This window comes from Meriones unguiculatus, chromosome 1 (assembly GCF_030254825.1).
Source record: "Meriones unguiculatus strain TT.TT164.6M chromosome 1, Bangor_MerUng_6.1, whole genome shotgun sequence".
Lineage (NCBI taxonomy): Eukaryota > Metazoa > Chordata > Mammalia > Rodentia > Muridae > Meriones > Meriones unguiculatus.
In genome coordinates, this window is record NC_083349.1 from 192,409,809 (window position 1) to 192,432,455 (window position 22,647).

The 22,647-nt window shown below is 41.2% G+C and overlaps 1 protein-coding gene and 1 long non-coding RNA gene across 4 annotated transcripts in view; one reads left to right on the forward strand and one right to left on the reverse strand.

Moving 5' to 3' along the window:
• The window catches only part of Sin3a (SIN3 transcription regulator family member A), a 47,114-nt gene extending 25,507 nt beyond the window's left edge, over positions 1-21,607 (forward strand). For all 3 annotated transcript variants that reach the window (XM_021633549.2, XM_021633546.2, XM_060374464.1), the window contains 8 exons: positions 551-734; positions 2,258-2,831; positions 5,356-5,525; positions 11,804-11,977; positions 16,206-16,298; positions 17,345-17,439; positions 19,636-19,843; positions 20,626-21,607. In XM_021633549.2, the coding sequence (XP_021489224.1) occupies positions 551-734; positions 2,258-2,831; positions 5,356-5,525; positions 11,804-11,977; positions 16,206-16,298; positions 17,345-17,439; positions 19,636-19,843; positions 20,626-20,856 (1,729 nt within the window). In that variant the 3' untranslated portion in view covers positions 20,857-21,607. The remainder of the gene's footprint in view (positions 1-550; positions 735-2,257; positions 2,832-5,355; positions 5,526-11,803; positions 11,978-16,205; positions 16,299-17,344; positions 17,440-19,635; positions 19,844-20,625) is intronic.
• LOC132649853 (uncharacterized) overlaps positions 1-22,647 on the reverse strand; it is a 50,247-nt gene that overhangs the window by 26,064 nt on the left and 1,536 nt on the right. Inside the window, exon 2 of the long non-coding RNA XR_009588361.1 lies at positions 17,578-17,710. This is a non-coding gene — a long non-coding RNA (uncharacterized LOC132649853). The remainder of the gene's footprint in view (positions 1-17,577; positions 17,711-22,647) is intronic.

Genomic DNA, 22,647 nt, shown 5'->3' on the forward strand with positions numbered 1-22,647 from the left:
TGCATTTCGATCAGTACAGTAAACATTCTGAGTCACGACAAAGAAGCAAGTTTCTTTAGTTGGTCAAGATGAACTTGTTTTTCAAAAATACTCACTGAAGCCAGTCCTCAATAGCATTAGGGAGGCAGAGGCAGGAAAATTGCTGTAAGTTCAAAGGTAGCCTGGTCTACATCGTGAATTTCAAGTCATCCAAGTCTTCAAAGTAAGGCCTTGTCTCAGAAATGGCTTCATGCTCCCTCATAAAAACCTCATTGATAATACCACTCAGTTTCTGAATACTCATGGAAGCCAGAGGTGGAAGGCAGAATTCCCATAAGTTTGAGACTAGTGTGGCCTGTATATATGTTCCAGGCCAAGGCTTCACCGTAAGACTTGTCTCAAAGGAAAACCAAACCCTTTTAAGAAGAAACTCTCACATAGTACCAATAGTCTCGATAAAATTTTGTATGGGTTTGAATTTTCATCAAATAAAATAAGCCTGACTTATTTTCCATTTCTAAACCCTGTAACTTGCCATATACTATTATTTGCCTCCCTTCTAACCTGCTAGGTTGAAGATGAAAGAGGAAGAATGGCGAGAAGCCCAGAGAGGCTTTAACAAGGTCTGGCGAGAACAGAATGAAAAGTACTACTTGAAGTCTTTGGATCACCAAGGCATCAACTTCAAACAGAATGACACCAAGGTCCTGAGGTCTAAGAGCTTACTCAATGAGATCGAGAGTATCTATGATGAGGTGAGCTGGGTGACTTTACATCTCCATCAGCTCTGGTCTTCGTGTTTAGCCTGGCTACTGTGAGCTGCTGGCTGTTGCTTCATGACTGGAGTCCATCATAGCTTTTTATTCCTGGTCTACCACCTTAGACTTAAGACTCATTGTTACACACAGTCCTTCCTCTAGTTTCCTGATTTACCATTCTGCCTTCAGTTTATACTTCTTTCAGCCAATACTTTGTATTTGTGGAGAGCATCTCATCTACCTCAGCTTTAAAAGTATGGGAACCCTGTTACTCTGCACGCCTACCAGGAGTGTAAGCAGCATTAGTAGCAAAGATTCAGGGATAAATATGTTGATCTTGCTTTTTGTGACCTGTCTTAGGAGGTAGGATGCATAAGTGCCATATATCAGGCTTTCAAAATGTGGCTCTGAGTTGTAAAAATAGGAAGTGAACTTTTACAGACATTTCATTATCTGTGTTTGACAACATTGTCAGCCATGACAAATTCCTCCCTAATATTTTGTATCTTCTATAAGTGCTAATCTAGAATTTTAAAGGCATTCTCTTAACTCTTCAATATCTAGAAGGTACTAACTTTATAAACCAATTTGTACATTGTACCTATGAATATTTGGAAGAGAGATAGCATTTTTTTTTCATAGACCAAGCCTTACCTTTTATTACTTAAAACTGTATTTTTTTTTTTTTTTTTTTTTTTGCTTTCTAACTGTGCTTGTGCCTTCAATACTTTCACTCCTCCTCAGTAAGGAAAAGCCTGCTTGATCCTATCGCGCACACACTTGGCACACATGGAGGAACCACCATAGACCCTGCCAACAAGCTGCTTTGTCTTAGACAGTTCATAGGACTTTAGACTTCACAGCATAAACCCCTTGCAGTCTGCCCAGGCACACATCACATGCATTTTTGGGTGTTTTCCCAACCTTCTTGGTGTACAGGTAAACAATCCTGTTGCCAGGGTTCGAGACAGCCTAGTTTTGTTAGAGGCAGTATTGCAGGAGAGCCTACGGTGGTATGTCCAAACACTGGACCATTCTGAGTGCCTCTAATCACCGTCCCTGGAAGAGCAACAGAAATACTGTTAAGGTTAATTTATGATTGGGTTGCCACTATCATGTCTGTCTGTGGGTCTGTTTTGAGACAGGGTCTTACTACCCAAGCCCAAACTGGCCTCAATCTTGCACCCTTCCGGGCTTAGCCTCACAAAGTCTGGAATTATCGATGGATGCCACTGTGCTTAGTTTCTATATGGTTAATAATAAAATGTACTGCTAGTGTAGTCTTTTTGTTTGTCTTTCTAGACAGGGCTTCATTGTGTAGCACTGGCTGTCCTGGAACTTGTTCTATAGACCAAGCTATCCTCGAACTCAGAGGCCTGCCTCTGCCTCTGCCTCTGCCTCCTGAGTGCTGTGATTAAAGGTGTGCACCACCACTGCCTGGCATTACTGGTATAATCTTGTAAGTTTATTGTTGCTCTATCTATACATGTCACATAATGCTTTTGGGTCTGTTCCATCAGAGGCAAGAGCAGGCTACAGAAGAGAATGCTGGTGTGCCTATCGGCCCTCACCTCTCACTGGCCTATGAAGACAAACAGATATTAGAAGATGCTGCTGCTCTGATTATCCATCATGTGAAGAGGCAAACAGGCATTCAGAAAGAGGACAAGTACAAAATCAAGCAAATCATGCATCATTTCATTCCTGATCTGCTGTTTGCTCAGAGAGGTGACCTCTCAGATGTGGAAGAAGAGGAGGAGGAAGAAATGGATGTGGATGAAGCCACAGGGGCACCTAAAAAACACAATGGTGTTGGGGGCAGCCCCCCAAAGTCCAAATTGTTATTTAGTAACACAGCAGCTCAAAAGTTAAGAGGGATGGATGAAGTATATAACCTCTTCTATGTGAATAACAACTGGTATATCTTTATGCGACTGCATCAGATTCTCTGTTTGAGGCTTCTACGGATTTGTTCCCAAGCTGAGCGGCAAATTGAAGAAGAAAACCGTGAGAGAGAATGGGAACGGGAGGTGCTAGGCATAAAGCGAGACAAGAGTGATAGCCCTGCCATACAGCTACGTCTCAAAGAGCCTAGTAAGTACTTACACTGTCAGCTTTCAGAACCTATGCTGGGTGGATGGCTGGGCCTTAGAACCAGGGTTCATAGACTACCTCTGTAACTTAACTGGTGTGACATTCCTTAAACCTGTGAACTCATGAATGAACCAATACAATGGAGTAATTATTACTTTATGGGGTTGCTTGAGGGCTTAGGGAACAGATACATACATAGCACCTTTTTTGGTACCCAGGTTGTGGACATACGGGGTCTTAGCACTGTGAACACATGGGGGATGAGGGAATCTTTGGCTAGGTTAATGAGCAGTGTTTCAGAGGAGAAGAAATGTCGTGGTCATCCCATTCCATAAAAACTTATTAGAAGACTTAGATAATAATAAACTTATTATTAAACTTAGAAACTTATTGTTGTTCAGGTTTATGACAAATAGGAATTTCCTCAGCTGCGTGTTAGCAGGCATCTCCTTAATGGGCTTCATGGGTCATTCCTAATATTTTCTGGAAAGGAATTGAAAAGGCACGTGATAGTATGAAGCACAGCAGAGAAATAGAAACAGTTCAAGAAAAGGATAGCCAAGGGCTCATTAAGGAAGCGACCATGTGCTTTCTGCCATGCCGTGCTGCCCTTCTGTGCTCTTCATGTAGGAGTCCTGTGTATTACCTTAGCTTTTTACCTGTCGAACTAAAGGCACTAGGAATCTGTTTGAAGAGCTTTATCTGTATTAGTTATAGCTTGAAAGAAACAACTTTGGGCCTTAGGTGTGGTGATTCCTTCTGTTGTAGTAGAAATTACAAACACAATGGCTAGATCCGGGCTTGGTCACTCCTTTAACCTGGACTTAGGCTTCAATAGCTTGTTCTTGAGTGATAATGCCATCCCTCATGCCAATCATAGTTTGTAGCCACTATGGACTCTGAATTATACTAGCATAGCCTGTTTCGTGGACTTAGACAAGATGATGTTCTGTGAAAAATTCAAGCCAGTAGCTTTATTTAAACAGTAATGTTTGGCTGGGCGCAATGGCACACTCCTGTAATCCCAGCACTCAGGGAGGCAGAGGATGATGGAACTACGTGAGCTCAAGGCCAGCCTGATTTTCAAAGCTAGTCCAGGACAACCAAGGCTACACAGAGAAACCCTGTCTTGTTTGTTTGTTTTCTAAGATCCACCCCATTTTACTTGGGTGTGTGCTTCCCCTTGTTTTGCCTTAAAATTAAGTGGCTAGTAATCAATGAAAAGAGGTTTTTTTGTTTTGTTTTGTTTTTTTAATAATTGACACGATAAAATTTTTATTGAAGTGCAACATATATGCAAAAAAAGGACTCAAATAAGAATATGTATCTGTGCATGGGTGCTAGAGGGCATGGAGTATCGCTAGTATTTTTCTGACCCTTATTCTCTGTGACAGGGACTCAGTGACCCTGGAGGTGGGTCAGTGGTCAGCAGACCCTAGGGATCCTCTCTGCCCATGCGCACAGCCAGGTTCTTATGTGGGTGTTGGGGCCCCTTGCTTATGGAGCAAGTGCTCTTAGTCCACTGAACGATCTCCCCATCCCACAAATAGAATTTTAGGGCTCTGTATATTTTTCTATAATGAGCACACTTTAGTCAAAAAAGAAATTAAAGAAAACAATAATGCCAAGACCCAGTAGCCTCCTTGTGCCACTGCTGATTTCCAGACTTGTAATAATTTTTTTTTTTTTAAATAATTTGAGAATGGGTTTTCTCCTATAAAATGCTTACTAACCTGGAACTTGTTATGTACAAACTTCCAGAAGGCCTCTTGCCTTAATCTCCTAGGGATTTAGACATGTGCCATAAGATAGTTGAGTTTAGTTTTTGGACTCTTATCAGTGTGTGCTATTCAGCAGGCTCAGGCACTATTCCTAGTGCCCAGCCTAGTTGCTATGTTACTAGTAAGACTTGCGCCAGCTATTGGTTGAAGTGCTTTGTGTGCAACAAGGACAACTCATAGAGTGTAATTTGTAGGGTACAGTGTTACAAATCTATTTTAAACCAAAGGACTTTGATACATTCAGATTTATTTTGTTATTCCTAGAGGGGTTAATTTGCATAACTTCTATAGTCAAGAGTTTTTCAAGTGTGGAAGCATGTAACTATGCCTGCCTTTTCCTGTCTCTACTTTATTCTTCATTGAAATAGCTTTATGAGCAAGGCTCCCTTCAAGAAACAGTTTGGTGTAAGTGGAGGAGCCAGCAACTTGAAGGACCCTCTTCGCATATTTTGCTCTCAGGTGACATAGAACTCAGCAGTGCTATAAAGTGTCTCTCTAGCATAGTCAGGTGGTGTTAGAAGCTACTGTTAGAATTTACAGGTCACTGTATATTCTGGGATGGACAGTTCTGGTGATTATAGCCTATCAGGTTTCATCTCTGCAGTGCGTTGAGTTGGACATGTTTTACATATCTGGTGTTTGTCCTTTAAGATGCTATATAGACCGGTTACGGGATTCCCTGTTCTCTGTACTTGAGCTTGTCTTAGCAGAGTAAGGTCTTACCTATCTAATCTTTCTTATAGTGGATGTTGATGTAGAAGATTATTACCCAGCTTTCCTGGACATGGTGCGGAGCCTGCTTGATGGCAACATAGACTCATCACAATATGAAGATTCACTGAGAGAGATGTTCACCATTCACGCCTACATTGCCTTTACTATGGACAAACTCATCCAGAGCATCGTCAGACAGGTGAGAGGGTATGCTGGAGGCTAGGGCTGCCAAGGCAGGAGTTCTGTGGGAAAGGAAAAGCAGCAACCATGTTACAGTGTTTATAAACATGTCTCTGAAATGGAAAGGACCAAATTAAAGTGAAGTCTGTTGTGTGGCTTTTCCTGAGGAAACAAGGAACAACTATCTCTTCCCCCCTTATGATAAGCTGACAACAGACCAAAGAAATGATTGTAACCAAGTCTACCTCAGTGAACCATAATGTTCATTGGTGTTTCCTAAGGAACATGGGTAGCTCAGAGGCAGTGGCAGCATTTTTGAAAAGCCCACTGTGTGCACTCCAGCATGGCGGACATTTCACAAAAGCTGAAATTTTGGAGCTCATTCCACAGCCAGAAGGCAGCTTGACCTGTGGAGAGTGTTCTTTCCACAGCTGTTAACTGCTTTTGCAGGCGGGTCAGGAATTCAGGGTCATCCTCATCCACATTCTAGGCCAGCCTGAGAAACATGCGGCCCCTGTGTGTGTGGTTGTGGGGAAGAGTTAAGTCAGATTTCAGGAACTTACTGAATTTTCTTTTTCCGTTACTTCCTGAACCTTGCACATTTATTTTATTTGGTTTTTGTTTGTTTTTAAGAATCTCATGTGCTCCCTCTTTTTTTTTTTTTTGTTTTTTGTTTTTTGTTTTTCAAGACAGGGCTTCTCTTGTAGCCTTGGCTGTCCTCAATTTGCTCTGTAGACCAGGCTGGCCTTGAACTCAACAGAGGTCACCTGCCTCTACCTCCCCCAAGTTCTGGGATTACAGACAAGTGCCATTGCGTCCAGCTGAACCTTGTACATCTTATTTTATTTTATTATTTTATTTGTTTTGTTGTGTTGTGTTAATTTTCTTCATGACTCTAGTGTTCTGTTCAAGAGAGAATAGCTAGACAAATCTGTTTCTCCTGTTAACAGAGCATGACTTTTCCAACATTGGAATCATCTCCTAAGTTCTCAGTATGCCCTTACTGGAGCCTCCTCAGAGCCTGTCCTAATGGCCACTTGCAGAGAACACAGGGTCCACCTCTTTTTGGAGAAGGAAACATAGATGTAACATTTCCTTTTCCACAGATAATGGTGATTCTGTGTATTTGCCTCATTTAATATTACAAGTCCTTTACAACGCTCTGGCTACCTCATTTATCCGAGGCTTACAGTGTTAGGTTTGTGGTTGTTGCTTTTATGTTTTGTTCTTGGAAATCTTAAATGTGCGGAGTTGTTTGTGACAGGATCTCACTATATAGCACTGGCTCGCCTTGAACTAGTCTTAACTTCTGTGTCAGCTTCCTGAGGACTGAGATTACAGGAGAATATCAATGCCCAGCCAATATTATTCTTCCTAAGCATGTTAACCTTCTGTCACAAGTTTCTTAAGACTCCCTGCTACTCATATACTGAGTATATGAGTACATATACATATATACATATATGTGTGTATATATATATATATCTACATATATATATGTATATACATATCTACATACATACATGCATATATGAGTACATATACATATACCCTTGTAGGTCAGAGTCTTCAGGTATACAACTTTTGAGCTAAAAGGTAGAAAAAGCAAACTCCTCTCCCCTCCATCGGCTTTACCAATGCAGAGGGAAAGGCTTTCTCTTGGGGAAAATACTGACCCTTGCAAAGAACCCTTGTTTTTTTTTTTGTTGTTTTGTTTCTCCCTTGGCTTTGGAAGGATATATGCCTCTGTGTGCCCATAGAATCTCATCAGGATTGGAGAAGAAAACTGCATGTAACTGAATCTTGGGTCTTACTGAGAGTTGTTAGTGAGACAACTCTGAAACTTGAAAAGGTACTAGGCCTTCTCATAAGATGTCTGGGTGTGACTGATGAAAATCATTCTTGGATATAGTCAGCTATTCTCATAATTGAGAGACAAATCCCTATTGATTCCTTAAGTTTATATAAGTTAGCAGCTCCATTTCCTCAGTGTATGTTTCTGTTTCCAGTTTTACTATTGGCTACAGCTAGGAACAAAGTCTTTCATAGTACCTACCTAGCATTTTTTTAAAAGAAGCCAATAAAATTAACCTTCCATAAGCCCTAGGTTAATTTTTAGATAATTCATTTACTTAGAAGAGAATCTGGTTATGAATTTGTGTTAATGCTGTCAACATATTTTTAAAAACTGGAAAGTAGGAATTTCCTCCAGAAAACCCAAATATCTCACTTAAAAATATGTATATATATATATATATATATATATATATATATACATATATTTAATTATGTGCACAGTGTTCTGTGTGCATGCCAGAAGAGGGCACCAGATCTCATTAAAAATGGTTATGAGCTACCTTGTGGTTGCTGGGAATTGAACTCAGGACCTGGAAGAACAACTAGAGAGCAACCTCTGAGCCATCTCTCCAGCCCAGATCCATCAGTTTTTAAGTCATGTTTAAGCTTCTCACTTTAACTCATCAGTGAGTTATGTCTGATCCTCTTTTCTTCTCTTTTTATGTGGTGGTCCCCTGGCATTCATTTCTGCTTGGACAAGTTTCAAGGTCGAGCTTTACATTTGTCTTCATTTTTTTTTTTTTTTTTTCAGGCTGTGGCTTTATTTAGCTCAGTTCATAAAGTTAATTGCCAGGTATTCAAAAAGTTCTTGGTTCGATCTTCAGCACTCTTGAAAGTGGGTGTGGCAACATACACCTATAATCTCAGCATTTTGGAGGAGGAGGAGGCAGGAGGACCCAGAGTTGAAGGTCATCCTCAGCCTCAGATACATAAGACCTTGTCTCAAAAACAAGGAGGCAGCACTGGAAGTGTTGTCACGTGTCTATAATCCTAGCACTCTGGGAGGCAGAGGCAAGTAGATCACTGTGTGTTTAAGGCTAGCTTGGTCTCCAGAGGTAGTCGAGGACAGCCAGGGCAACACCGAGAAACCCTGTCTAAAAAAAAAAAAAAAAACCCCAAAGAAAGAAAAACAAAAACAAAGAAGGGTTAATTCTAAGTGGGCAGCCTCAGACATCTTAGCTACGGATCTCAGCTGTAGTGTCATCATAGGAGGCCCAGACTGTGGAAGCTTCCCTTCACCCTAGACATCTCCATTCTCATGCTGCTCTACGTTTGAACATTCACCATACATGCTTGGCTTCTTGAGCCCTTTTCATACTTCAGTACCCCTGGCCTTGGTATTACCCAGCTATCTTATGCAGGAAATCACTTTTAAAAAAATCTTGCAAATTCATCCCTCCATCATTTCTGGTTGCTCGTGTATTGAGTGTGTATACACCTCCTTGTTGTCTCTGGATTTGTAGTGATGCCTTTTCCAAAGAATCTGATTGAGAGCAGATACCTAAAAGAGGATGTAAATAGGGAGTCAGTGCTACATAGTCTGCTCTAACAAAGTATGTGCTGTGAGGAGCGTCTGCATGGTACAGAAGGCTCATGTCTTGGGTAGACTGTTTGACCTTGCTCCCTCTTCTCCACTTAAAATTTTGTGATGATTTTACTGTGTTAGTTACCAAGTTATAATAAGCCGTATTTTAATGGTGATGTCTAGGTCTTTTATACTTCACAAAGACTGTATCTTCCTAAAAATAAGATGGCTTAGTGTCTGAGATCATGAAACTGGCTAAGTAAAACAGATGAATCAATATTGAAATTAACATTTTCGCTTCTCGGTTGTTTAGGGATTGGTTGGTTTGCTATTAGGGACTGAACTTAAGACCTTGTTCTTGCTAGGCAAGCCCTCTACCACTAATCTATATATCACCTAATTTTTTTTTCTCGGTATCTTTATGCATAGAGTTTCATTTCACTTGTGAGAATTTTTAATTTTACATTTATTTATGTATTTTGTGTATGTGCATGTCATATGTGCATGTGGAGATCAGGGGACAGCTTATGAGAGTGGGTTCTCTTCTTGTCATGTAGATTTCAGGGGTTAATCTCAGGTCCTCAGGCTTGAGGTCAAATCAACTTTACCCTCTGAGTTATCTCTTAGAAGAATTTTAATTTCACAGTAAGAATAGAGAGGAAGATAAAAACAAACAGTGGAATGGGATTGCTTATGTCACCCGTTGATGCACTTGCATATGTCGTGGCCTAGCTTTGCCTTCAGCAGCCTGTGCACAAAGGTTCACCTTTCTAGGGTTAACATAAGTCACGAGGCTCTAGTATGCCTTGCCTCACCCAAAATAAAAAGGTTAACAGTTTTCAACCATATTTAGATTGTATTGAAAATGAACTGGGCTGGGTGTGATGTTGCACGCCCTTAGTCCCCGCACTTAGGGAGGCAGAAGCAGGCATATCTCTGAAAATTTGAGGCTTGCCTGTTCTACAAAGTGAGTCCAGTACAGCCAAGGGTACACAGAAACCCTGTCTCAAAAAACTAAAAAGACGGAAAAAAAGAGTGTTTATGAAAATGAACTATTGAGGCCAAGGACATAATTTTACATGGTTCTGGAAAAAATAAAAGAATTAACATGTACAATTTAAGGATTATACTTCTGTCTGATAGAGAATAATCAATGGCCTGCTGGTGAGAAGGCTGCCCTGGGTAAGGAAGCTTGAATTCTAGTTCCAGCTCAACTTCTGTGGGCAGGTAATGCAGCAACCTTTTTCCCCCTCTGTTGTAAGTTGCTGTGAAAATTTACTGTTAATTATCTTTTAGTAATGCTGCTGTTAATCCTAAACAGCTGTATACCCAAATCACCAAACAGACACTGGGATTTATTTAATTAACCTAGAACACAATGCTGGGCAATAGTTACTCCATCCTAAACCTCCAAGCCCTCATAGTTTCCTAACATTTAGATTTCCCACATTATACTTGCTTTTAGTGATATATTAGGTCCAGTCCATCTCTCTCACCTCCTCATTCCAAGATCTCTCTCTCAGCTCTCTCCTTTGTTCGCCCTCCTCTGCCTCCCACCTTCCTGTCCTCTGGCTCCTCCCTCTCTTCCTGCTTCCTTTCCCTTGCTCAACATTGTGGCTAGTTGCTTTATTTTGGCATGTTTACACAAAGTTGAAACAGGTGATGCTCAGAGTATCACAATGCAATGTCCGGATTGAAACCAGAGAGTTGGGGAGAGAAATCAGCATTTGAATGAACAAGGGTAAAGTGTATACTTTCCAAAAGAACATTATACCAACATTAAAGTAAAAAAAGAAACAGGCAGATCTCTGAGTTCTGGATCAAGCTTATTTACATAGTAAAAGCCAGGATGGCAACTCCTGCTGTTTAGCCCTTGGTACCCCCACCCCTTTTTATTTTATTTATTTATTTATTTTTCCTGTATGCAGCCTTGGGTCTTCTGGAACTCATTATGTAGACAAGACTCAGATCAGTCATGAGCTCACAGTGATTCGGCCTGCCTCTTCCTCCTGAGTGCTGGGTTTAAAGGTGTGGCCACCATACCTGGTTTATGCAGCAACTTTTTAAGTTTTAGGTTTTGTACAAGGGTTAGGAATAATAGATGCGGGCCTAGAAGGTAGCTTAGCAGTTAAAAGCAGTTACTGTTCTTTCCAGCAACTACGCTACTCGCAACCTCCCGTAACTGCAGGCTAGGGATCCACTGTTCTCTTCTGGCCTCTGGCCACTAGCCACCAAACACATAGCTGACACACTACAGCCTCACATACAATGCATAGAAATACAAATATCAAATACTTATTATTTTTTTTAAATCACAGAGATCTTGTTTTCCAAGGTACCTCTCTTCATCCCAAGTCGCAAATTTTATTATCTAACACAAAAACATTTCCTCACAATAGGCATTCCTTCCATTCCAGCCTGTTTCCCAGAGTAGTTGTGGATTGGATAAGAAATATGTGTGGAAACAAAATTGTAAACAATTAAAAAATACATGGAGGGGCATACAAACCATGGAACCTGGCATGGTGGTGTACATTGATAGTCCCAAAATTTGGCAGGTGGAGGCAGGAAGATTAGAAGTTCAAGTTTATCATCATGTACATACTGAGTTTGAGGCCACCCTAGACTACATTAGACTGTCACAAAACAAAAGCCAATTAACTGCAATTTTTTTTTTAAAGATACTTAAAAATGACATTTTATTTACTTGGCTAGGAAACATACCACTGAGACTTGGTTTACTGTTTAAGATTGTGTACGTTTTATGAAGTATTAATAAAGGGAGGAGATCCTGACTTGGTTATTTTCCATGAAGATTACAGTGCTTTCTAAATTAAAAGAACAATGTTTTTAAGTTGAATGGCTATTAGAGGACAGACCTGTTTTACTGGCTCAGTGTCCTGTTTTTGTTCCAGCTGCAGCATATTGTCAGCGACGAGGTCTGTGTGCAGGTTACTGACCTTTACTTGGCAGAAAACAATAATGGAGCTACTGGAGGCCCCCTGAACACTCAGACATCAAGGAGCCTTCTGGAGTCAACGTACCAGCGGAAAGCAGAGCAACTAATGTCGGATGAGAACTGCTTTAAGGTGAGAGTTGCTCGTGTAACCATGGATCTTATTGCTTCTGGAGTTCATCTCCAAAAATAAGTCTCTTTTGGGCAGTCTACTTTTGATTCTTTGCTGCCACTCATGCATTTACTCAAGTCCCTCGTTATGTGTATGTCTTTTGAGTTTGAGTGTGTATGCAAATCAGGAGACAGTTTGTGATGGTCTACCTCAGAAGGTGTACATGTTGTGAGTCTGTGTTGTTCTGCCATCATGTCCTTGTCTCCCCCCCCCTCCGAGTTTTGCTTGGGTGGGCTGGCTGCCTCTCCAATTATGAGCCAGAGTTTTACATGCTCTTTGGCAGCAAACACTTTACCAACTGAGCTGTCTATGCAGTTACCATTTCGTTTTTTAAAAAAGTAAAAATAAACAAGAAACAGGCTTTGTTACATTGCCAGAGCTTTTAAAAAAACTAATGCTTTGTAAATATTTTCTTGAAAAAGGTTTATGTGTAGAATCTATGATCGTTGCTAAAAACATACTAAGTGTAGGCAAAAATTTTAAAATGACATTTTTTTCTAGAAATAAACACTGATAACACTTCTAGGCTTTGGATATACATTTTATTTTATGTGTATGAATGTTTGCCTGCATGTATGTATATGTACCATGTGTGTGCCTGGGTCCCTCTGAGGTCAGAAGAAGGCATTGGATTCTCTGGAACTGAAGTCATTGGTGGTTGTGAGACACCATGTGGCCACTAGGTCATTTATAAGAGCAGCAAATGTTCCCAATCTCTGAACCTCTTCAGCCCCTTGAAAATGTACATTTTGAAGGTGCTGTCTTACTATTCATTCTTCAGGATCATCAACATCATTTTTACAACTACTTTTCCCTCCTCCTTCCTTCTGTTTTTATGAGACAGAGTCTAGCTGTATAACACAGGCTATTCTTAAATTATAGATCCTATTTCCTCAACCTTCAGCATTCTGGCATCACACTGTAGATGTGACCACTCTGTCTGGTTGTATTTCAGTGGGGTTAGTGGTAGAGTACATGGGTAGCACATGTGAAGGCCTGAGTTGCTCCCATCACGTGTCTGTGATCCTGGCACTCAAGAGGTTATGCTGGGAAGGTCAGAAGTTCAAGGTTACCCTATTAACCTGAGACTCTTAACCCCACCCCATGAAAGAAATGCCTATAATATTGGGTATATTAGGTAGTTTTTATCGTTTGTCATTGTAGTATCTAATTATAATAAAAAAAAGTAATTGGAAGCCTGTATGTCTTACATAGTGTGGAATTAAATTAGTCTCTTATATACTGGATGGCATTTGTTTTATTAGTCTTAAAAAAATTAAATACAGCCTAAGCCATCCATAGTGGTGTACACCTTTAATCCTAGCACTCAGGAGGCACAGGCAGATGGATCTCTATGAGCTCAAGGCCAGCCTTGTCTACATAGCAAATTCCATTACAACCAGGGCTACATAGGAAAACCCTGTCTCTTCTCCCCCAAAATTAAATACAGCCTGTTATGCTACTTGCTGAGGTAGGAGGATTGCTGTGAACTGGAGACCAGACTTGTTTTTTATTGGTTCTTACTGGATTGCTTATCTTCCTCAGATTTTTGTTTTAGATTAACTATATTATTGTTGCTAGGTTTTAAGTTTTAGGAACAAATTGGTTTTTTTTACAGCCTTTCCTAAGAGCATACTGCAAGTGGTCCGCCTCCATCTTGCTGCATCTGCCTGATTCATAGCATGGCCCTTCATAATATTCTGGCTGGATTCTAGTTTCTCCTTATGTAAATGAGGAGGGTTGAAATTACTTTTTAAATTTTTTTTAAGAGACAGTCAGATTTAGCTCAAGTTGTCCTTAAACTTGTCTTGTCACAGAAGATGACCTTATTTCCACCTTTCATTCTCTTGCCTCCACCTTCTTGGTTCTAGAATTATAGCAGTGTGGCACTGTGACCAATTTATCGCAAGTTTACTTGTAAGCTCTCATTTTTCCCATATGAATTTTATTTTTTTATTTTATGTGTATGGGTGTTTTGCCTGCATGTGTTTGTGGGACATTGAGAGAGTCAAGGTTCCAGAAAAGGAGATCTGTTGACAGTTTTCTATAAAATGTGTCCTGTGACTGCCCTTAACAATGTGTTGCTTTTATTGAATGTTTTTTAAAACCACACAAATATTATTAGCAAAATATAAGAATCTAGAACTTCAATTCAAATATGATTGGTGCCATTAACAATATTTGGCTTGGCTGTGGCTCTTTTTGTATTCCAGGTTTGTCTGGAACTATGTAGGCCATACTCTTGAGGCATTTCTGTTATCCCAGCCTCCTTGTATTGGGTGTATCAGCACACCCAGCTCAACAGAACCTTTTAAAGACTGTGTGTGTGTGTGTGTGTGTGTGTGTGTGTGTGTGTGTGTGTTTTCACATACATTGGCTTGTGGAGGTCAGAGGGCAGCTGCAGAAACCAGGCCTCTTCTCCCACCATGTGGATTTTTGGGGGTTAAGCTCTGTGTTATCTGCTTATTGTTAAACGCCTTTACTCACGGAGCCATGCTAGCCCAACAGAACATTCTTTTTAGTTTTTAAGATTTTTAATGTTTGAGAATTTCGTTCATGACTACTGTCTTTACATCACTTCCACCTCCTTCTTCTCCCCTTTCCGATTTTTCCACTGTTCCCTTCCTCACCCTTGGGTGCATGGCTCCTTCTTTAATTTTCACTGTCACGTATGTCTATAACCCACTGAGTCCATTTGGTGTTGCCACATACACTTAGGGCTGAGTACCCGAGATAAATTATCAGGGGCTTGTCCCTCTTTCAACAGCCATCAGAGGTTCCTATAGCTCTTCATCTTACAGTGGACCTTTGTGAACTTTTCCCCACCTGTATTGGAATACCAGCTGATGTCATTATGCAGGTTTTGTTTAGGTAACCCTGTTGTTGAGGTCCCATGGATGTGGTTTCACCATTAATGTCTAGAAGACACTATTAAACACACGTCCTCATCTTCTGACTCCTAAAATCTTCTTGACTCTTCTTCTCTTAATCTTTCCTGAGCCTATGTAAAGGGACTGCATTGCAGATACATCAGCTGGGACCAGACGGCATGGTCGGTTACTCTGTATTTTGACCAGTTGTGGATCTTTGTAGTCCTTGCCTCTAGGGAATGTGAGCCATGTAATCCGAGCAACCAGTTATTAACATAATTTTTTTTTTAATGATTTGTTTTTATGTGTAGGGATGCCTTGTTTTCATGTATGTTTGTGTACCACCTGCATGGAATGCCCTCAGAGGCCAAAAGCCTCTGTTGCATCCTCTGAAACTGTAGTTATCACCATGTGGGTTCTGGGTGTCAAACCCAGGTCCTCTGGAAGAGAAGCTGATCCTCTGAGCCATCTCTGCAGTCCCACGTTTACCTTTTTAAATCAGCTTTTTCAATATCTTTTTGTTTCTTCTTTGGAACAAAATTTTACAGTCTTAGTATCTTTCTGCCTTCAGTATGACAATCTAAGTTTATAGCGGAAGAGGAAATGTTAATTCAGAATGTGGCTGCTCTGGCAAGAGATCACATCCAAATATCTGTGTGATCCACCTGGAATACAAACATGCCTTTAATCCAGGAGACACAGATCTGAGTTCAAGGCCAGCCTGGTATAGAGCAAGTTTTAGGTAAAGAAAAGCTTAGGTCCAGATGTGGTAGTACATGCCCTTAATCCCAAAAAATGAAGGTAAGCATCTATGTTTAGTGGCAGAAAAAGTGACAAATCAGAGAAAGATTTGACAGAATGGAATACACCCAAAGAGAATAGAAAGGAGAGGGCAGCTACTTAAGGGGCAATGAGAGAGGAGTCGGGTTTTACCAGGACAGAAATAGAGAGTATGCAGAGAGAGAAAACAAACTAGACACTGTAAAGGCAGAACAAGCCAGAGTGAGGAGCCAGGTTAGAAAAGGTTGCTGGAGTTAGTGTGAGCCAAGCAGAGCAATTTAGAGGCTAAGAGAAAAGCCGGATTGACTAGCTGGGTGAGGAGTTTGAGCCAGAACAGCTGAGTTGAACCAGCCAGCCCAGAGCTCACTAAGAACTACAAAGGGTGAGCTTATTCAGTTAAGCCTCAGGCAGCAAATATTCTCGGCCTAGGTTAGCAGATGGAGGCAGAAACCCTCTGAGATGACAATTACAGTGAATAAAAGTTCTTTTTACACATAGCCCTGGAGATTGTTTGTTTACACTCTGCTTCTGTTTGGCAGCTAATGTTCATTCAAAGTCAAGGTCAAGTTCAGCTGACCATTGAGCTTCTAGACACCGAAGAGGAGAACTCAGATGACCCTGTGGAAGCAGAGGTATGGACAAGTGTGCTTCACAGAGAGCTTGTCTGGTCACCCTGAATTTTGGTGGGCTGTGGCTCCTTGGGATTTTTGTGATTTTGTTTTTAGGATTTGTGCCTGCGTTTGTGTTATGGCTGCTAGGAACAAAACTTGATCCTCTACAGAACAACCAGTGCTCTCAACCAGTGATCCATCCCTCTAGCCCCTCCATAGGCTGTTTTAAGGGTCAGGATGTTTAAGAGTGTAGGTCATTCCAAGTATGTCTATCCGTACTCACTGTGGAGTTCCAGTGGTAGTAGCTCTTTAGAGTTAGTGCCTCCTCCTTTCATCTGCCCTAATAGGTTGGCAGCATAGGTGGCTTTTGTTTCTTTACTAAATGATTAACACTAAGTGAGGTGCTTTTGTTTGTTCTGTTGTATCATTTGATGCAGTGTCATGTTCACTTTTTAATTGGGCTAAATGAATCCAGAAATTTTGAACTCGGGAATATATTTTTCTTGCAAGGATAATATAAATTGTGAACTGGAGGGATATTATGTCTGCCAGGGTAATATAAATAAGAGCCAGGCCACATAGATGATTTCAGTAGAATAAGAAGGGATGATTTGGCTTATATTTGCCAAAACTTTATTTTTTTTAAAGATGTGCCAGTGTTCCACATATTAATGTGGGAGATTATCAGTGATACTATTTTTCTACTGATTTATTTTTGTTAACTATCTCAAATGTACTATCTTGCTGTCTAACAGATTTTATGTATTTATTTCAGTAACAAGTAACAAGCATATCTTTCAGAGAAAGGGCATTACTTTTTAGTTTTACAGTGCTAGGGTTCAAAGGCAAACACTTTATCACTGAGCTATAACCTGAGGGCCCCTCTACCCCCTTTTATTTGACAGGATATTAGTCTTCGCATGCTAGATTTAATTTTGTATACTGCCACACCAGGCTATTTTGTTCTTAAAATCTGTAGTCTTTGGACATTTGGTGATGGGTTTATACTACTCTGATGTACAAATATAGCTGTTTTTATGATCATTCTCCTACATTTCTCTTTGTAGCGTTGGTCAGACTATGTGGAGAGATATATGAGTTCTGATACTACGTCTCCTGAACTTCGAGAGCATCTGGCACAGAAACCAGTATTTCTCCCAAGGCAAGTCTGCAGATTCACCTCTGCCAGCAATACATACTGTGCACAGCTGGGTCAAGGGGTAGCTTCAGGCTCTTGGTTTCCTATATTGCTTGTCTCTTCTGTCTGCTCAGGATGGTGTTAGAGCGCTTGCTGGCTTACCTGTAAAATCCCCAGCATTGGAGAAGTGAGCGCACTAGAGAACCTGTAGTCCTCACTCTGTCAGCTGGCTGTCGTATTGTGTCCATGGCTCAGTGATTCACTAGCAAGACTCAGCATATAGCCATACTCAGAACTGCAGTAATCACAAGAAAACACAGAGCAAAATCAGCAAAAGGAAGAATGTGAGGGAGCTAGGCACAATCTTCTAAAAACCCTCCCCCAATGGAGTCATATAAGACACTCTTAATTCTTTAAGCCAGTATTGTGTTTGGAATGCTGCTTCCCAGAGAAGCTCATTAGAGACCAGATGTCAGGCTTTTTGTTGAGGTTGACAGGTTTCAGCTAGGTATGCTGGCACACCCTTTTAATCCCAGCACTCAAGAGGCAGAGGCAGGTGTATCTGAGTTCAAGGCCAGCATGGTCTACAGAGGAAGTTCCAGGACAACCAGGGGTACACCGAGAAATCCCATCCTAGAAAAGTGTTGGAGCGAGAGGGAGACCTTCATGACATGTACAAAATTCCAGAAGAAGCTTTTTAGGTTTGGTGAACCACTTTTTTTGGTTTGGAGGATGATAAAAAGGACCCCAAATCTCTTTTATCTGCTATGTAATTCTTTTCTGTATAGAATTTTTAAAATTTACCCATACACAGGCAAGTTTAATGCTAATTCTCTGATATTTTACAGTGCTTTTGGAAGTAGAAACTGTCTGTGGTTTATGTCTATGATTCTGGTACCCAGGAGGTTGCAGCACAAGGACTGCTGGGAGTTGAAGAGTAACCTCTGTAGTACTATACAGCCCCTCTGTATTAATCAGGGTTCTCTGGAGAAATAAGACTTAGGGAATGAATTTCTCTTGTGCATATATATCGAAAGTATTTATTAGAATGACTTATACAGGTTGTGGTCCAGCTAATACAACAATGGCTGCCTGTGAATGTAAAGTCCAAGAATCCAGTAGTTGTCTTGTCCACAAGGCTGGTCTTCAGTATATGACAGAGTAGGCTCTAATGCCAGCAAAGCAGTGGATTTGCTAGCAAGGGTGGGAGCATGCAGGCAAAGAGCAAAAACTTCCTGAAGGGGTTTTAGTTAATTCCAGGTGTAGTTAGGTTGATAACCACTTCACATCCTCTAACAAAACAGAAGGAGTGGGAGTGAACTTCTCCTTTAACACTTTGAGATTAAAATCTATTTTAGCCAGGTGGTAGAGCACACCACCTCTGTGCCTCTCTGGGGCACAGAGGCAGGCAGATCTCTGTGAGTTAGAGGATAGCCTCCCTATGCAGTGAGCTCCAGGAAAGCCAGGGCTGCACAGGAACCCTCCCTGTCTTGAAAAACAAAAACAACAGCAAAAAACCCTAAAATTTCTTTAAAATGTATTTAAGTATTACTGGGTTTAGTCCCATTGAGAACATGGAAAGGGAGCAGGTTCTCCACTCACTGATCAGTTAACACTGTGAGCAAATGCCAAGCTCCACTCAGCAAGATGGACATGGACTTTGTATCATCTTTTTGTTGTTTTGTTTTTTGAGACAGGTTTTTTTGTTTGTTTGTTTGTTTGTTTGTTTTTTGTATAGCCTTGCCTGTCCTGGACTTGCAGGTTGGCCTCAAACTCACAGAGATCTACCTGCCTCTCCCTCTCTGAGTGCTGGGATCACAGGCGTGCTCTACCAAACCCTGCTGACACTGTATCATCTTATCATGTCACATTTTGAGATTTGTGTGGTTGGGTTTTTGTTTTCAGACAGGGTCTCATTGTATAACCTGAAAATCAAACTTGTCCCAAGGAACTTGATGCCCTAATCAGCAGGAAGTAGTCTAAGATAAAGTCACCCCCTTTCCCATCTATCCTTTTTTCTCCCTCTCCTATCTTATATCTGGGGGCTAAAAGGTAGAAGAATGAGCCACCTATAAAATAGCAAAAGCCACTACACAATTGTATATATGTGTGTAACTAAAGTTGTAGAATTTTTGAGGCACATAAAGGAAGCACATTTGATAGGAGTCATAGGGATCTGTATATAGATGGTCTCCACCTAAAGGGCTTTTTGCTTTGTAGGAATTTGCGGCGTATTCGGAAGTGTCAGCGGGGTCGAGAGCAACAGGAAAAAGAAGGGAAAGAAGGAAACAGCAAGAAGACCATGGAGAACGTAGAGAGCCTGGATAAGCTTGAGTGTAGGTTCAAGCTGAACTCCTATAAGATGGTGTACGTGATCAAGTCGGAGGACTACATGTACCGGAGAACTGCTCTACTCAGAGCTCATCAGGTGAGAACTAGTTGCTGGAAAATCGCTGTATTCCCCCAGTCCTACAGAATTGCCATGATTATTTCCTTTTTATAAAAACCTCTTTCCAGAACAAACAGTTGTTGTGTAAGGAGGTGTATTTGTTTGATAAGGAATATATCTTAACGGGTATCACTGAATAGAAATCGCTGAGGATCTATAACTCAGTGGTAGAACACTTCCCAGCATATCCAAGGTCTTCTTGGCATAGTCCCCAGATATCTGCTCCCCCCCCCATATATATATATATATATAATCTCCATCTTAAGGTTCTTAGACCTCAAGATTGTGTCAACCAGTGTTGGTGTAAGGCCTCTGAGAGGAGAATAGCCACTAGCATTGTGCTGTTTTATGTTCCTGGGTCATTCATGGTCTTGCGGGGAAGATGTCAGTGCAGGCATGTGTGGTATACTCTAACCTGGAGGAGAAACCTTCTCCTGGTGTTTACATTTCAGTTTCTCATCTTCTGTTCGTTGTTCGTGCGAACCCTGATTTCAAAGGCTGTCTCACTTGTTATGTAGCACGTGTTACAGCAAGCTCTGGGATATAACCACAAACTAGGGCAAGTGAGTAGTGGTTCTGTGCATTACCAAGGAAATAAAAGGGTTAGGGAACCGACATGTGGGATTCCATTATTTTATGTCTAAGAGTGCTCTACCTGTATGTACACCTGCATGCCAGAAGAGGGCATTAGATAAATGCTGTTTTGTATTTGAAGGGTTTGTTTTCCTATTTTATCCTTTTTCCTCTCTCTTTCATTTCAGTCCCATGAGCGAGTAAGCAAACGTCTGCATCAGCGCTTCCAGGCCTGGGTAGATAAATGGACCAAGGAGCATGTGCCTCGTGAAATGGCTGCAGAGACCAGCAAGTGGCTCATGGGTGAGGGGCTGGAGGGCCTGGTGCCCTGCACCACCACCTGTGACACAGAGACTCTGCACTTCGTGAGCATTAACAAGTATCGTGTCAAATACGGCACAGTATTCAAAGCCCCTTAACTGCAGAGCCAGAGCACGTAGCTCAGAGGTGTGTGTGTGTATCAGTGTGTGTCCTTGTGTGTGTGTATGTGTGTGTGCGTGTGTGTGTACCCGCACACACCGAAGAATCAAGGAAGTTGCCTTTCAAGTCACCAGTGCAGGATACACACAGAGAATGTGGATGGCTACCACAGGACGCTGGAACTGGCACTTTCCCAAGGGTGCTAGCCTGCCCAACGGGAAATGACGTCCATGCAAGCACAGATGCTTTCACACACCAGCAGAGCTCAAACTAGAACTTCCTATGACCTGAGCAACCAGATGCTCTCACCAGTTGGATGGATGGAGGTGCATTTTGTCACTGCTCCTCTTCTCACCCCCCCAAAAAAGGAGAAAAGAGAAAAAGACTGGATTTGACAACTCCCCCACTTGAGCACATCTATAGAGTTTATCTGAGACCTGCTGTTCGGCTTTGGGATTGATAACTTGTGGATTTGGTTGCTGAGTACTTGCTCCCCATCTTACTCTCTCTCCTGGTTCTCAGCCTCAACAGATTCCATTCAGTCCTCCTTTTTGGCTCCCATGGGACTGTTTTGTACCTGCTTCTTTACTATCTACCCTAGTGCCATCCACCAGCTTCACTCTTGTCTCTCTCTCTCTCTCTCTCTCTCACACACACACACAATTTTAACTTGGATTTTCTTTTTTGTAAATAATGTACATACTGTCAATTTTTTTATTAAAAGAAATATGCTTTGATGTGCTAGCATAACTGTTCTAGCTTCTTGTGTACCATAGTACTATGTGGCTTCAGATTTAGTACCTATAAACAGATGTACAAGACATTTATTACACTTTTTACCAAAGGGAGATACCATTGTAGTACTTTTGTGTAAAACTTGTCTTCCCTCCCACAACTTTTCTTCTTCTTCTTCTTCTTTTTTTTTTTTTTTTAATGTAAATAAAGCTTGGTTCTTAAGGAAATAAATAACCCAAGTCCCTTGTCCTCATCAGAGAGCTATTTTAAAGTAGGGGACTGGCTTTAGTTTCTTATCCAGGTTACAAGTAGGATTTTGCTTTAAATAAATAGGCACTTGCACTGGTCAGATTTACATATATCAAAATTGAGGCCAGTAAGATGGCTCCATCTTACTGGTAAAAGTGCTTGCCAAACAATCCTGACAAGTGTGATCCCTGGGTCCCCATTGGAAGGGAAAGTTGACTTCCAGAAGTGGTTCTTTGGTCTCCTCCACACATGCTCTCTGGCACTTGAGTGCCTGCACTTGGGGCACTCAGGCTCGGGTACACTCCTCGGAATTTTAATTTTCCTTCCTGGGAATGAGCCAGCAACTCAAGATGCCAAGCAGAAATGTCAAGTGTATAGTTTGTAGAAGTTGGATAGCAAATGACATGCTTCCCACTCAGAGGGAAACAAACAGATCTCTGTGAGTTTATGGCTAGCCTGGTTAACCTAATCCCAGGATAGTCAGGGCCATAGAGACCCTATCTCAAAAAAATAAAGTCAAATTTGTTATTTTTTACATTTATTTGGGTGTGTACACGTGTGTGCATGGGCACTGAGATGCAAGTGTGGAAGTGAGAACAACTTGGAGTCAGTTCCAGAAATGGAACTCGGGTGGTCAGGCTTGACTGGAAATGCATTTGTGCTGTTACCCTCGCCCATCTCACTAGCTCCACTTAAAAGTTAAATTTAAACATGAACAAGAACATTAGGAGTCCTCAAATATGGTGGAGCTGGACTTTCTAATACACTAGCCGTCATAGAACTCAGCAACCATCAACTAGTCACAG